This window comes from Cnephaeus nilssonii, assembly GCF_951640355.1.
Source record: "Cnephaeus nilssonii genome assembly, chromosome: 1".
In the NCBI taxonomy this organism is placed as follows: domain Eukaryota; kingdom Metazoa; phylum Chordata; class Mammalia; order Chiroptera; family Vespertilionidae; genus Cnephaeus; species Cnephaeus nilssonii.
Window position 1 is genome coordinate 2829543 of NC_137072.1, and position 16598 is coordinate 2846140.

Below are 16598 nucleotides of genomic sequence, written 5' to 3' on the forward strand. Positions count from 1 at the left end.
ACCTGGTCCCAATGCTGGAACCAATGGTATCTGGCCATAAAGTGTAAACTAAGAAAATGGAGTATATATGTTCATGCCTGTTGTAACAAGATTATTATTAACATTAAAACACAAAATGAAAAAACATTATGAAAACACTCCTGATAACTCTGAGTTATTATATTCTATCCCCAGGATGAATTCCCAGGTATGGAATTATTAAGTGAAAGGATATATTCAGCTTTATCACTTTGGTTACATTGTGTTAAGTGGATTTCCTAAGACAGTGTTTTCATTGAGCTGGTATTTCTCAGCTTGCCTCCAATACTAACAGTTTAACCCAGGAAAGTGGGCGTTTGGGGCACAGTAAATGCAGTGCAGGCCTCTCAGGCAGCTGACCTCACTTGAATCCCATCACTCCTCTGCCTGGATGCCTGACTGGCCTCCCGTCTCTCTCGTGTGTAAATCGAAGTCTTTCCCAGCTTCCAAGGTGTCTGGCCTCATCTCCTCCTCACCCCCTGCTCCCTGTTCTCGGTTTCTGGACACTCTGCGCCTGCTCCAGTGCAGCAGGCCTCTGCACCTCCCTGCCCCTCGCCCGTCCTCACCCAGACCTGCCTGTGGCTAGTTTGTCCTGTGGCGCCCTGCCCATCTCCACCATGTCCCATTCATCTCTCAGCTTTGCTGTTTTCATAGCATACATGGCCACGTGGCAGCATAAGTTACTTCTTTGTTTCCATTTTCTGTCTCCCCATTCAAATGTACGCTCCACTTGGTGCACTGGTTCCTACTCAGTGCCGACCACTGAGTTTGTTGAATAAGTGAGTGACTGAAAATGAATCCCAAAGGAGATTCACTTTTGTTCACTTGTAAATGGAGACACAGAAATCAGAGGTCAGGGCAGGCTGAGGGGCCTTGCCTCCCTCCCCCACCCCCAAATCTGGGCTGCCTGTGGTCAGCATTGGCCAATGGAATGAGGCAGAAGTGGTGTCTGGAATTTCACAGCCAGCCTCGAGGGCTCTGGCAGCCTCTTCCTCTCTCGTGTGATCATCCCCCTCCAGTCACCATGTTTGAGGAACCCAAGCTACAAGGAGAGACCACATGAGGAGGACATTGGAGAGGGTGAGGCCCCAAGACTACACAGGGAAGAAGCAAGGATTCTAGCCAACAGCGAGAACTGAGGCCCTAGATCTAGCACTTTGGGCAAGGCAATGCGGCCAGCTCAGCAGGCCTCAGGCCTAGGCATGAAGGAGCTGCCTTGAGCAATCCGGCCACAGTGGATATCACAAGGAGAAGACAGGAGCTGCACCTGACCCACAGAATCATGAAGAATAATCAAATGGCTGTTGTTTTAAGCCACTAAATTTTGGGGGTAGTTTGTTATATAATAACTAGAGGCGTGGTGCATGAATTCGTGCACCAGTGGGTCCCTCGGTGGAACTGGGCCGAAACCAGTTCTCTGACATCCCCCGAGGGGTCCTGGTTTATGAGAGGGCGCAGGCTAGGCTGAGGGACCCCACTTGTGCACAATCAGGGCCAAGGAGGGACGCGGGAGGTTGGCCAGCCAGGGAAGGACTGCGGGAGGGCTCCAGGGCATATCCATACCATCTCGCTCAGTCCCAATCGGCCGGACCCCAGCAGCAAGCTAACCTACCGGTCTGAGTGTCTGCCCCCTGGTGGTCAGTGCATGTCATAGCAAGTGGTTGAGTGGCCTTAGCATATCATTAGCATATTATGCTTTGATTGGTTGAATGGATGACCGGACAACCAGACACTTAGCACATTAGGCTTTTATTATATAGGATAGGTAAGACAAGCAGGATCGTTACCTGAGAGTATAAATTGGGGGTGAGCGGGGCATGGGTCAGCGAGCCACAAAGCCAAGATGAGTGAAAGTTAGGGAGGACCACCCAGGGCTCAGGTGGAGCTAGGAGCCACAAATTCTGTTGTCAGGGTGAGGGAGCAGAGGCTGATGCTGGTGTCGAGTTCAAGCAAAGCTGACTCTCTGAGTCCGTCTGCTTTTGTCCCTCTGCACCCTGGCCAGCTGTCAAACAAGATTGACTTCAGATTACGATCACATGTAAAAGCAGGTCACAGAGGTAGCAGGGAAGCATGTTTCCTGGAGGCAATGGAGGGAGAGAGAGAACTTCACAGAAGAGCTGCCACTGCCCTCGGCTCTCCACCCCAAGCCGGGAGCCTCCATAGGCCACAGCGGCCTCGGCTGTGACGCAGAGCACACACGCGGGAGTCAGTGTAGCTTTAAAAGGACTTTCACTTCACACGTGGAGAGTGAGCGTGGAAGAGGAACAGGCGTAAGTTTTGACGTGGGTGTGAGTTCCTCAGCGCTTGTGACCTGTGTGATCACAAGTAAGTTTCCTGATCTGGCTGAGACCCGGCTTTCCCTGCTGCCGGGTTGTGGGTATGAAAGGAGGCGTCGGTGGTGCCGCACAGAGGAGGCACTGCCAGTGCGCTGGCTCCCTGCCTGCCTGGTGGGAAATAGACCTGCCGAGCACCGCCCAGCCCAGCTGTCAGGCAGCGGAGAGGCAGACATGACGTCCGCTTATTTGCCATTTACGTTGGAAGCCTGGCTGCACTGATTCTGTCTCCTTATCTGCAAAAGTTTCAGGTTGCACAGCATTTTGTAAAGTCTACCTGTCTCCAGTGCCCCAAACTGTGCTTGGCACGTGGTTTGTGCTCAATAAACGTGTTGACTAAAGGGAGATGTACAGCCTCAAGCCACGGAAGGAGCAGCTCCCCGCAGGCCAGCTTGGAGGAGAGGGCAGGGCAGGGCAGGGCTTGGACTCCGCTGCTCCTCCCCACGAATCTGTGCTCCCACCCCGTGCCCGCGCCACCGCCACCGCGTGTCCTGCACCTGCGGGTGGATGCTGATTGGTCCGAGCTAATCAGGACAGTCCTCTCTCTGTGTTGCAGCTAAGATGGCATGGAACCCTTTTGGTCAATGAGATCCAAGTGGAAGTTTGTTTGCCAGGGGAAGGGGTTCTAGGAATGTGTTTGCTTTCTTAGTAAATGGGGACAAATGCAGCCGCAATTACCCTGCCTCCTTCCTGCCTGGAGGCTGATGAAAGAGCTGGAGCCGGAGAAGCTGTCTTGAAACCAGGAGGAAGAGGCCAAGAGAACTGCAAAGAAGCTGGCGCCGAAACTGTCGAGTTGCTGAACCGATGCCAGCAACTGCCTTCCTTCTGACTTCTCATTAGGAAAGAAAAACAAATCCCTAAGTCAGTGTAGTCAGATTTTCTTCTAAGTGTGACCAAATGAATGACTGGATGATACACAGATTATCTGGTTAAAAAATTAAATAATGCATGTCATGAGTAAAAAGACATCAAACACTTTCAGAGTCTCTGTGTTTCACTGATTGAAGGAACAAACTGGTAGATTAAGGAGAAGAATCTCAACTTTATAGAACACCATTTCATAAAGAATCTCAGCAGTCAATGGCTCAACTTCCCAATAAAAATCAAGAAAACCTGCAACTTTCTTAAGGGTTAATTTAAGTGCCTCATTTTCAAAGCAGTAGCTTCACCTGGGAGCTTACAAGACCTGCGGAATCTCAGGCCACATCCCGGTCACCAAATCAGAAAGTGAAGTCCAGCAAGACCCAGATGACTCACACACCCTTCCCGGTGGTTCTCAGCCCAGAATTCCCTGCTAATTCCAGGACACCAATGCCTGGTCTCCACCCTCAAGAAGTGAAAACTAGAGTATCTGAGGGCAGGGCATGGGGGCGTGTGGGGGGCGTGGCGGAGAGGGAGTCCCAACATTACCTAAAATATAGTTGATTTCATTACAAAATGAAGCATAATGAAAACCTAAGGCTGACCCTGCCACTTAACGGCCATGTCCTTGGTCAAGTTATTCTCTTTGAATCTCAGGTTATGTATCCATAAAATGGCCACACAATGAAGTGCTCATTTCGTAAGAGTTGTGAAGATTGAACTAGGTCATGTAAAGGACCTAGAGGATGTCTGGCACATAGCAGGTGCTCAGTGAATTATTGATGCTAAGGATCACCTGGGGCACGAGCTGGCCTTACAGACGCTGTGCTCGCCTCTGTGGGTGCCCTGCATGTGTCCAGGTGCCGGACACACAGCCGCACCAGGCACCGTGGGTAAGGGGAGCCGTGGTGTGTGCACCCTTAGAGAGCTCAGGGGCGCTGAGGAGCACTCCAGGTGGTTAGGCCATTAGACAAATGTGAAAACTGAAAATAATGTTAGTTCTCCTAATTCTATCTTATTTTGTACTTTATCCCCCCAATTTTTATTTTAGAAAATGTGAAACCTTGGAAAAGTAAAGAATAGTGTAATGAACACACGTGCCCTTTGCTCGAATCCACCAGTGTGTTCACCTTATTTGCATGCATCCTGTCTACCCACAGAGGGGCGCTTACACAGCGACGGTGCCAGCCGCCAGGAGAGTGAATTGCAGACACCAGGGCCTCTGACCTTCAAGACTGCAGCAGCGCACACCCCTGCTCTGCCAGACCCCAGTCACCACTTCCAAGAAGTTGTACGTGGTTCCACTGTGTCATCCTAACTTCAGTCCATGTTCAAATTTCCCCCCTGCCCAAACGTGTGTGTTTTTTTAGGGTCTCACAGTCTCTCAAAATACCTTTCCCACCTTCACAGGTGGATCCTGTTCTCTAATTGGCTCTCTACTACAGGAACGTCTCATCTGAACCAAGTCGGACTCCCTGCCCTTCTCTCTGCTGATCTGCTGTAGTTTCCAGGTTCTTGTCGCTGTCCTGAGAGTGCTGGAGATTTCTGAAGATGGTTGAAGACAGTTTCCCTTCCAGACACCCCCAATTCCAATCACCATCCTGACCACCATCGCTGGGCTCTTTCTTGGGGTTCAATCAACCTGTATGGCGTGTGGTCCCTTGAACTGGAGACCAAGGGATCCAGCTGGGTCTGGTCCCAAGAACAGAGAAGGTTCATTTCCTCCCTCTGGATGGTGGTTGCATATCTTCAAATGCAGTGTGATCAGGTCGGTCATACCAAGCGGTAAAACTAAACCGCATCAGACGTGTCATCCACAGCTGAGCACCCATCCAGTGCGCATGCAGCTGTTGTCCAATGACTGGAATTGGTGTGGAGAAAGAGACCGGAACTAACATGTGCTTGGACCACGAGCATGCCAGGCCCTGGGGGCTGGCGCTGGGGAAACACGCCGCCTCTGGGGAAGCTGACAGTGGAAATCTGGTGCCACCAAGTGGCAGCTGCACCAAACCGCTCTGAATTCTCATTTATCAAAGGGGATAATTATCTAACTTTGTGTCTGTGTGAAGAGTCAACAAGATAGAGTGTGTAAGAGTGCTCAGCAGGATTTGGGTATTGCAGAATAGACGGAATTTGAAGATAATGAAATTGTTGTGCAGCAGGTTGCACATCATGGAGTGCATTAAACACCACTGAATCATACACTTCAAGATGAGTAAATGAATGAATTTTATGTTACGTGAATTTTACCACAATCGAAAAGAGAGTAAATGAAGATTTTCCAGGCAGGAAGAAGGTGGGTGGGAGGGGTGGGAGGCGCATTTCAGGCATAAGAAGAAGTTCCTGAGAGCTACTGATGAAATGCTGAGCAGGATGGAGTCGGGACAGAGCTCGTAGGCACTCCACTAGAGGTCTAGGCTAGGGTGACTTTCCACAGGTGTCATACCCTAAGTCCTATTTTACTTTATTACACACCATGATGACCTGAAAGGTCTTGTCAAACACTTTGCTAAACTCACGACCAAGGTGAAGTCAGCCCGAGGGAAGGTGGAAGAAGTTTTAGTCAAGTTGGGAGATGGAGCCACACTGAATGGTACAGTGGGCCTCACCTTTCTCCTGCCTGAGGGGCGTTTAAAAAGAGACCAGAAGAGGGCCATCCAGGGTGGCCGCTTTCCTGAATATGTTATCCTAAGCGCCTCCGGTGACCCTCACACACAGCCACGCTGAGGACTCGCACAAACCCCAGGCGAACGGCCTTTGTATCTAAGGCGGGCCTGTACCCACAGAGCGCCCGGAACCCAAGTCTGACCAGCCAACCCACCTCTAAAGGGCTCGGTTCTTCTTTGTAGAGGGGGCTGTTTAAAGCAATGTGAGCACAAATGTGTTAACAAAGCTGATCTCTTAACCAGTTTATTGTATTTTTACAATAATAAAAATAAATTAGTCATACACAAAAATAGTTGTCATTTTTGCTGAAGAGAAAACAGACTGTATTTACTCATATAATTAACCTTCACATTCCACCTCTTTAAACAGTAATTTAACATCACAAGGTGACACAAGTCAGTGGAGTACTCAGGGGGCTCTGTGGTCCTGACTATGCAGTTAGTTGATGGGGAAGCCCAGAGCCCCCACTCAGCAGTGCCCGGGGGGCCCTGGGAACAGGGCCGTCAGTAAATGCATCTTCCTGCTCCCGGGCCCTGCAGGGAGGGAGACTGCTTCGTCCAGGGCTCTCACCGAGCCTCCCGCAACTTAATGCCGGCAACTCCCATGAAGGAGGTGAGACGGAGGAACCGGGAAAGTCCCTCATATTTCCTTTTCCAAGTGTTTGGACATGAAGAGAGGGCATAGCATATGAGCAAATGTAATATTTAAGATGAAAAGGTGGCAATATAGACGGGTACAATGCCAGGGGGAAAAAGCCCCGAGCAAGTCGAAAAGCCACGTAATTTATATTAGATCTTTAGACCCAAGGAGTTTGACTAATCAGTGTACTAAATCATAACTATGGACTCAGGGTAAGATGTTGTGTAGCAACTTTCCAGGAAGCTGGGTTAGTAGGATCAAATGATTTTACACAAATGTGTATTGCATGTGTAAATAAATACCTATTATGTTCCTTTAAAATTAACTTATTCTAAATAAGAGAACTATTTTGGTGTAGTGACTCATTTTGCCAATAGAGTTCAGAATACACATTTCCTATAAACATCTTGTATTTACAAAGAACAAATAATAAGTTATAACAAAGTATATCCTTCTGTCAGATGGAATGGCGGGGGCCTGGGGTGAAGGCAGGTGCGGTTAGTTTATGTAACAGGATGGCTTTCCTCTCTCTGAGGCGAAGGGCTCACGTCGGGAAGATGTGGGTGAGGAAGGTGGTTGGAAGGTCCCAGCCTCTCAGGGTCACGGTCCTCAGCACGGAGGAAGGCGCCCACTGTAACCCGCAGGTGGAACTGTTCGGGGTGGGGAGGGTTACTTTGCTCCGGCAAAGGTGCAGGAAAGGAAGGTGAAGTGAGGAAGAGAGGTGGTATTAGAGGGTCCTAGTCTAGCAGAGGCTCTGCGCCATCAGGGCATGTGACCCTGGGCATGGAACTGTCCATCGGGACGTTTGGTTCCTCGTCTACAAAGCAGGGCCAGTCAGGGCAGCTCTGACCAGTTTTCTAGAGGTTCCCTGGTGGCTACATTGAGCTCGGAGGGGTGCGACATAGGGTCCAAATTGCAGACACAGGAATGGGAGGTAGGCATGCCTGCACTGGCCATCCCAGACCTGGAGAATCATTTAAAGCTGTTCTACTTATAGAGTCCCCCAAACCCAGACGTGGTAAGGATCTTAAGTCATATTGCCCCAGCTGGGTGCTTGAATCCCCTCTCCAGCATCCCTGACAAAGGGCCATTCAGCCTCCGCTCAGACCACCAGCGACAGGGAGCCATCACTGGCCAGGGAGGCTCTGCCTCCTGAATGCTCTAATTTGCAGAAAGCTGGTTCTTCTGAAGAGTTGAAATCTGCCTCCCTGCAGTTTTATCTCCTGTTCCTGGATAGCTATCCCAGGGACTCCAGGCTAAACCTTCTCATAAAGTCTTTTCCCTGTTTTGAACAGCCTGCACCGCTCTTCGGGACTGGGCATGCTCAGCTGAATGTTACGCACAGCCACAACATGGCACGCGCTCACCAACGTCTGCTCCTTATGTAGCCCAAGTGTTTTCTGTTTAATGTTTTTGTGGTTCCATCCCACTTTCCTGGCTCACACTGAGCTTAGTCAACCAAAACTCTTAAATCGTCCACACCTTGTACTTGTATACTATTTTTTTTAAACCCAAAGGTAGGACTATATGTTGCTCCCTGGTCAATAGTCTCCCAGATCATTTTGGGTCCAGAACCTGCCACCCACCCTGTTAGTTCTCCAATGCCAATGCCATCTACAAATTTCACTAGCAAGGCACTATTCCCCCCTTCAGTCACATTGACAATGTTTCATACAGCACGGATCAAATGTTGGCCCCACCTGCCATGCTGGCATAGGTTCCTTCAGGTTTGAGTATGAAGCCTGCTTTTAGGTAAGCCCTATTTCTTTTTACCACGTATATTTGTGTCTTCTTCCACATTAAAGAACTGATATTTAAACTCTAAAATGGCCATATTAAAAAAAGACATTGACTTAGCATGATACTAGTAATATTAGTAATAGCTGGATTTCTCTCTTTGCCACACAATTGCATGGAAATAAATTAAGCTTGCTTCCCATTTTTCATTCGTCTATAAAGCCATTTGTTTTAAAGGAAAAAGAGTGCTGAATATTGAACACTCTGAGGATATCTAAATGATACATATTCAAGGAAATGAAAAAGAAAAATGCAAAAGAACCCTGGACCAGAGAAGTAAGGAAAAGGAACAGTTAGGTACAGCTCAGAGAGCTCCTGTCACACTGCAGGTCCCTGAGGGCAGAGAAACTATTTCTGTTTAGAGCTCTGTTGATTGTGAGAAAAACAGATAACAGCTTAAATTCACCTAATTTTAAAATTCAGGGCAGAGAATGAGGCAATCCAGTACACAGGAAAAAAAAGCACTATCAAATGTAAATTTTGCATTTGTGGCTAGTTAATGGAACATGGAGAGGTCTGTGGCAGAATGGGAGAAGGGAGTGGCAAGTAATGGAGAGGAGAAGGCAGAATCAGGGTCCAGGAAAGGAAGAGTGAGACACATCTGGAGGGAGGGAGCCATCAAAAGGTGAGCTTTCCTTAGACTCCCTACACAGGCACGTGGTCACTGGAAATATCAAGTGACTTTATCTGATGTGTTGTGCTAAGGACAAAGGCATTTGGATGCTGACACGAGAAGGTAGGAAATTAGTAAAAATTGGATTTCTAAGACAAATAAACCAATAAAACCCCTGTTCTAGTAATTTATAACAATTCCAGAGATAAATGAATTCCAAGAATAGCTCAGCTATTTGTTGGAAGAGAATAAAGCCTCCGGGTTTAGGTACTTCCGCCCCCCCCTCCCCCCAAAGTCATGAGATCCACCCTACCCAATTCCACAATGGCCATTATCACGGAAGGATCGCTGTGCTTTAAAGAAATGTTAGGGAACATTTGGGAGACAAGGGCATTGTCAAATGTCAGAGACAAAGCCATCATTGACCAGCGCATCAGGAAACTCCTGGGTGGAAGGAACTGGGATGTTCATCTCCCACGCGACAGAGTCCCACTAGGATGGAGAGCGCACTCATAAATGATGCCACACCTCTGTTGGCAGCTTGTATGGCTACAGAGTTTTCCCTTCATTTGAGCTGAAATCAGCCTTCCTGCTCTCCCATCCACTGTCCACCCTGCCCTCCAACGTGTAAAGACAGCCTCTTCTAAGGACTCCTGCAGATGCTGCCTCGTTCAGCAGCTCTGAGAGCAGCTGCGTCAAGGACAAGCTCCCCTTGTGATTAGAAGCAAAAGCTTCTAGTGAAAGGAAGAGGGGGGATAGTGGATGAAATCACTGTACACTTGGTGACAGGAGGAGCCAGGCCTCTTCCCGCCTGCTTCTCTGCAGGACTCCCATAAGAACCAGGAGAGATGGGTGCTTCTGGGAAGTGGTGCGGGGGCTCCCCAGGAAGAGGACAGCCACAGGACAGCCAAAGAGAATTCCTGAAAACTCAAGGGTAGTGGGCACCAACACAGTGCGTCAGACCTAACTGGTGAGATTGCTTCCCAAATGGCAAGTGATCATCTAGTTAGCAGATTTCTGGTTTAAAGGGCTCATGGGAGAAACTCAATCGCTGAGGCTTGCTATAAAAGGGAAATGGGCCCAGGACCACAGTACTAAGAGCTTACAACTTGTTTAGCCTGGTACTCTTCTTAATGGGTAAAAGAAAAAAATACATTTTTTCTTCTTAATGGATTTTCCAAAGAGTTCATCTCTCAATAGGCTCTGTACCCCACCCGCTACAGACCCCCCCACAGGCTCTGGAACTACAGAGTTAGGTGAGGTGAGTCAGGGAAGAGCCCTCTGTTGCAACTGTCACTGGAGCTCACAGCCCCTCCTCCCAGACCGGCTCCGTTAATGTAGGTCTTAGTGCTCATGTCTGGGAGGGGGGCGGGGACATGGGTTGTGAGTCCTGGGTGAGAAAAAGAGGGTTGAAGTAATAGAGAGAAATCCATAAATCAAACCAAAAAGACCAAAGGGAGATTTCCTCGTAGAAACGAGGTTTTTGCTGGAGTGGTTTGGTTACGCCTTCCACCAGGCAGGTGTGGAGAACAGCCCAGGAAGGTGGCTGAGGAGGGGCTGAGCACACAGCTCTGGAAATCTGCTCTGGGACCAGAAAGGGGAAACATCTCACTGGGGAATGAAGTCAGAATTTCAGGCAATGACTGTGATACCCGTGCCTTTATGGTCTCAGGGGAGAGTTCCTTTAAGGACAGGGCTTAACAAAAGCTGTAGAGTCCTGTGATGAGGGCCTGTGACTGTGGGGGAAGGGATTGGTAGAAATAGACTTCTGAAACAACTGATGCTGGGATACAGTTTTGACCTTTGGCTGGAGGGAAGAATTCAAAGACCTGGGTTTCATTTGCTAATTAGGAAATTCTCACTCTTGGTCTGAAATGAAGTGCATCCTGCAGACCTAAGACTTGTGTACAGTCCTTGGGGTGAAGGTTTTGTGGTCAGATTGGGGTTGGGACTCAGCTCTGCCACTGAACAGGTGAATATGGCTGGGAGGTCAATGAGTCTCAGTTTCCTTGCTGGTACAATGGGGACAACACCCTTCTAGGGTGTTGTAAGCTGCTAATGAATTAATATCTGTGAATATACCTGTGAAACAATAACGCACTGCATGGCATGAGATGTTTGTGTCATGATGCAGGCAAACAACCTAATGTCTTTGAGAGTGAGGACAGGCACAGCGGGGCTGAGGTAACAGGGGTGCCGGCATCTCAGCAAGGCTCCGTGGGGCCTGGGGTAGAGGTGCTGCCTCCTCTGACTCTCCAGGGGGTGCTGATATTGGAAAGGCCAATAGCTCCCTGGGGGAGGCAGTGCCCAGTCAGGGCTGCCTTAGGAAGTCCCAGGAGAGGTTGGCTGAGAGTTGCCTGCACGCCCCCCTGGCTGGTTTTCAGAGAGCACTGTTAGAGGTTGCCAGGTTTCCCAAGGAGGGAAGTTCAGTTGATGGTGATGCTCAGAGCCATGGCTCTGCCCCTGGGCACTGCATGTACACTTTACTGAAGGCGGGGCTGGTGACCAAATTGGCTGGCAGCGCCCTGGGCCAGGGAGCCCCTGGTGGATCAGCAGCCTGCCGGTCACCCTCTTACAGACGCGCTGCTCTGCCCCTTGGGTAGGTGCAGGGGTGTTATCTGCTCCCCAGGAAGCCCGGGTGCCTGTTGGCCACGCGCGTGCAGGAGGCACAGCAGGCAGTCTTGTAGTAGTTGTAGACGCAGAGGCGGGCCTGCACCACCACGTTGCAGTTGTAGTATCTGTCCTTGCAGCTTTCATCTGTAGCAGAAGAGAAAAAAATGCTCTGAGCACAAGGGGCAGCCGGACTACTGGGGAGAGAAAGCGAGGTGAGGGCCCTCCATCCTGGTCCTGCTGCCTGTGCTGATGGAGTGTGGGTGTGCACTAAGAGCTTGCATTTTTCTTTTTCTTTATTATTATTACTAGGGGCCCAGTGCAGGAAATCTGTGCACAGGTAGGGTCCCTAGGCCTGGCCAGCCATCAGGGCTGATCAGATTCCCTGCCTCCCCGCCTCCCTACCTCCTCCTTCCCTCGCTCCCTCAGCACCCTGCTGCTGCTGCCTACCCACCATGTTCCATACCACCCCCTGGTGGTCAGTGCACACCATAGTGAGCAATCAAACTCCCAGTCGAACTCCAGAGGGGACACTTTGCATATTAGCCTTTTATATATGTAGATTATTATTTAAAAATCCTCAACTGAGAATATTTTCCCATTGATTTTTAGAGAGAGTGGAAGAGAGAGGGAAAGATAGAGAGAGAAATATCGATGTGAGAGAAACACATTGATTGGTTGTCTCTTGCATGTGCCCCAACCAGGCCCAGGTTGGGGAGGAGCCTGTAACTGAGGTATGTGCCCTTGACTGGAATTGAACCTGGGACCCTTCAGGCCACAGGCTGATGCTCTATCCACTGAGCCAAACCAGATAGGGCTTTTTCTTTTTCTTAAACATTACATTGAAATCTCACTACTCTGACCTTAAGGATGATGGAACCAAGTCTCTGAATGCATTACCATTATAATCAATTCCCATTTAAGTTTATCTTTTGGTGGGTGGCTTAGATCACCATCCATGCTTATAAACTTAACATACCAAAAGTACTTTGACCCCTGAACTCCGGCTGGATGTGGCATTTCACACCAGAGAACTTGACAGAGCTTAACAAAGATGAATCTTTACTCCAGGATAGGGATCCCTACTTACCGACTTCAGGGACACAGTCTTGCGGGTTACAGGATTCTTTCTCTTCTGGTTTCAACTGAGGGTCACAGAGATTACTTAGGGCCATGTCATCTGACAGACAGCGTACTTCACGAACCCGGAAGCCCCCCTGGCAGCTCTTGGAGCACTGTGTGGGCACAAAGGGAGAAGGTTGTATTTCTGGGCAGTCTATTAGCTCAGCACACTGCAGAGGACAACCAGTGAATAATTTCAAACCTCTCCAAAAGGAGACAGTATTCAAACAAACTCTTATGCATCTGTCAACCAGTTTCAACACCCATCAAATCATGCAAGTCATGTCCCAGCTACACCCACCCACGTCCACTCCTTGGATTATTTTGAAGCAAATGTAGACATCATATCATGTCTTCTGTAATATTTCAGTTTATAGCTCTAAAACATAAGGACTCCATAAAAATTACCACAATACCACCCTGGCCAGTGTTTCTCAGTGGTTAGAGTGTTGGCCTATGCACCAAAGTGTGGTGAGTTCGATTCTGGTCAAGGACACATACCTAGGTTGCAGAGTTGATCCCTTCCACTCTCTCTAAAAGACAAAAAAAATCAATGGAAAAAATATCCTCAGGTGAGGATTAACAACAACCATAAAAAATTACCACAATACCATTATCACACCTACATAGTTCCTATTGTTTTTATTTTATTTTTTTGTTAATCCTCATTTGAGGATATTTTTTCCATTGATTTTTATAAAGAGAGTGGAAGGGAGAGAGGGAGTGGGGAGAGAGAGAGAGAAACATTGATGTGAGAGAGACACATACATTGGCTGCCTCCCATATGCGCTTCGACCAGGGCTGTGAATCAAACCTGCCACCCTTTGGTTCAGGTTTAACCACTGAGTAACACAAGCCAGGGCAATTTCTTATTGTTTTTAAATACAGGGGTGGGGAAAATGTAGGTTTACAGTTGTTTGTATGGAAAATAATACAATAATCTAAAATAGTAAAAGCATAATATGCTTATTAGACTGGATGTCCTTCTGGACATCCTTCCAGATGACCTTCCAATGAAGCTGCAGAAGTGGGGGCCGAGGCAGAGGCGGCCACCGTGACGGTGGGGGCCAAGCCCCTGGAATGAATTTCATGCACAGGGCCTCTAGTTAATAAATAATAATACAAGAATAAACTTTTGCATACTCACAACTATAAACTGATTTTTGCCCACCCCTGTAGATAGTCAGTGTTCCTATTTTCACTTATCTTGTAAATTTCATAAAATTTTAATATTGTTTAAAAAAAATCAGGATCCACATCAGATCTGCACACTGCAGTTGACTGATATGCCTTTTATGCCTTTTAATCAATAGGTTCCCCTCTTCTGAGCTTTCTCCCCTTGCACTGAGTCATGGGTCTGGCAGAGTTCTCCATGGTCAGGATTTTGCTGACTAAATCTCCATGGGACAGTTTAACAAGCTCCTCTGGCTTCTGTATTTCCTGTAAAATGGAAGTTGGATCTAGAAGAGGACTTAACAGGTGCAGGTTTGATTTTTTGGTCAGACTACTTCTTAGGAATTGTATAATCGCCTGTCTTTTGGGAATGTCAGCAGCCACTGATGAGCAGAGCCCAGATCTTCTAATTCATTCAGGGTGGAAAAATGCTGATTCTATTCTATTATCTCTTCTTATATTAGGTGGAGTTTTTGCTAAAGACTCCTCCCCTTTCCCAACCATGCCCTAGCCATTACTCTTCTGTTACCCAGTGGTACAGCTTCTTTGTTAGTAAATGCTTGATTCTTTTATCTATCAGTTTTCAGAACAATGAGTTGGTTCCTCTAACATTCTTTAATGGTGACCTATTAGTTTATTATTATTATAATTTATAAATGGGTGAATTTAGCATATGTGATGTGTTTCATTCAATCTATGGTAGTTATTCTTTTTCCTGATGCTCACTGATGTCCCATCAATGGCTAGCAGGAGCCTCTAAAATTTGGTTCTTGAGTCCTCTGGTCATAAACTCAGTTGTCTTTGAGAACTTCCTTAAGTATATTAAAAATATTAAAATATATTCCAGTCTATTTTATAATTATGTAGTCCCAGATCTTGAATTGGCCACTTATCTAAGAATTCCTGGTTCTTTTAGTGGAGAATGGTATTTTGAAAATATATTCTGGCTGATAAGTGTGCCATTTGCATCTGGGCTGGTCATGGTTTCTAGGCTCTTTCAGTGGATAAACCTAAGAAAGATTTGGTTTAATAACAAAAAAAAGACTAATTTATGAGTTCATATTGATATTTCTAATTCAAATTCAGACAACAAGGGTTTCACTTAAACTTTTCTTTTTTTAATAAAAAAATTAAAAATATATCTTTCACTGTTGATAGTATTACAGATATCTCTTATTTCCCCCTTTCTCCCCTCCTCCCAGCCCCTACCCACCCTCCTAGGTCTTTACTACCCTATTGCTTGTGTCCATGGGCTATGCATATCTATATATATAAAAGCCCAGCGACCGTTATGGCAGAATGCCCAGAATGCCCAGAATGACCAGAATGACCAGTTGCTATGATGCTCACTGACCACCACGGGGCAGATGCTCAAAGTAGGAGCTGCCCCTGGTGGACAGTGTGTTCCTACAGTGGAAGTGCTGCTCAGCCAGAAGCAGGACTCACGGCTGGTGAGCACAGTGGTGGTGGTGGGAGCTTCTCCCACCTCTACAGCCGTGCTAAGGAGCGGTGAACCAAGTAGTAAGGAGCGAGCAGGCAGGCGTTAAGGAGTGGTGAGCCAAGTGGTAAGGAGTGAGCAGGCAGGCGTGAAGGAGTGGTGAGCCAAGTGGTAAGGAGCGAGCAGGCGGGCGGTTAGGAGTGAGGGGTCCTGGATTGCGAGAGTGAAGTCTGACTGCCAGTTTAGGCCCGGCAGTTGGACACCCCCCGAGGGGTCCTGGATTGTGAGGCTGGGCTGAGGGATCCCCCATGCATGAATTTTGTGCACCAGGCCTCTAGTAAGTATATTAGTTCTTTGGTTTATCTCTTATTGTCTCCCCAAGCCCACACTGAGGTATGTCAGTCTGTTCCATGCCTCCCTGCTTCGGGTCTTATTTTGTTGGTCAATTAATTTTGTTCAATAGATTTCACAAATAAGTGAGATCATATGCTATTTGTCTTTCTCAGTTTGTCTTATTTCACTTAGCATAATATTTACCAGGTCTATTCATGCTGCCCCAAAGGGTAAGAGATCCCTTTTTTTTACAGTTGCATAGTATTCCATAGTGTAAATGTGCCATAGCTATTTTTTATCCACTCATCTACTGATGGACTCATGGGCTTTTTCCAAATCTTAGCTATTGTAAATAATGTTGCTATGAACATAGGGGAGCATATATTCTTTCTGATTGGTGTTTTGGGGGTTTTAGGATATATTCCCAGAAGTGGGATCTCTGGGTCAAAAGGAAGTTCCATTTTTAATTTTTTGAGAAAACTCCATACTGTTTTACATAGTGGTTGCACCAATCTGCATTCCCACTAGCAGTGAACTAGGGTTCCATTTCTCCATATCCTCGCCAGCACTTGTTGTTTGTTGATTTTTGATGATAGCCATTCTGACAGGTGTGAGTTGATATCTCATTGTGGTTTTAATTTGCATTTCTCTGATGATTAGTGACTTTGAGCATGTTTTCATGTGTCTCTTGGTCATTTCTATGTCCTCTTTGAAGGAATGTCTATTCAGGTCCTCTGCCCATTTTTTAAAATCTTACATATAATAATATTACATGTAATAAACATTAATATTTCAAGAATAAAAGGATTTTAAATATAATATTACCAAAACTGTACTTACATAGTATAATATCACAAAAGTTGTAGGAAATGTTAAAAATCTGCAAATAACAGGATCACTTCTATTATATTCTAGTATATTTTTGTTCCCCTCTGGCTTTATTTTTGTTCATCAGTTTATGTTGTTCATTATATCCCACAAATGAGTGAGATCA

At 47.0% G+C, this 16598-nt stretch overlaps 1 protein-coding gene across 2 annotated transcripts in view; it reads right to left on the reverse strand.

Moving 5' to 3' along the window:
• Positions 1–6106: 6106 nt before the first annotated feature.
• THSD4 (thrombospondin type 1 domain containing 4) overlaps positions 6107–16598 on the reverse strand; it is a 704967-nt gene continuing 694475 nt past the window's right edge. For both annotated transcript variants that reach the window (XM_079788500.1, XM_079788499.1), the window contains 2 exons: positions 12629–12773; positions 6107–11685 (listed from right to left, as the gene is read on the reverse strand). In XM_079788500.1, the coding sequence (XP_079644626.1) occupies positions 11543–11685; positions 12629–12773 (288 nt within the window). In that variant the 3' untranslated portion in view covers positions 6107–11542. The remainder of the gene's footprint in view (positions 11686–12628; positions 12774–16598) is intronic.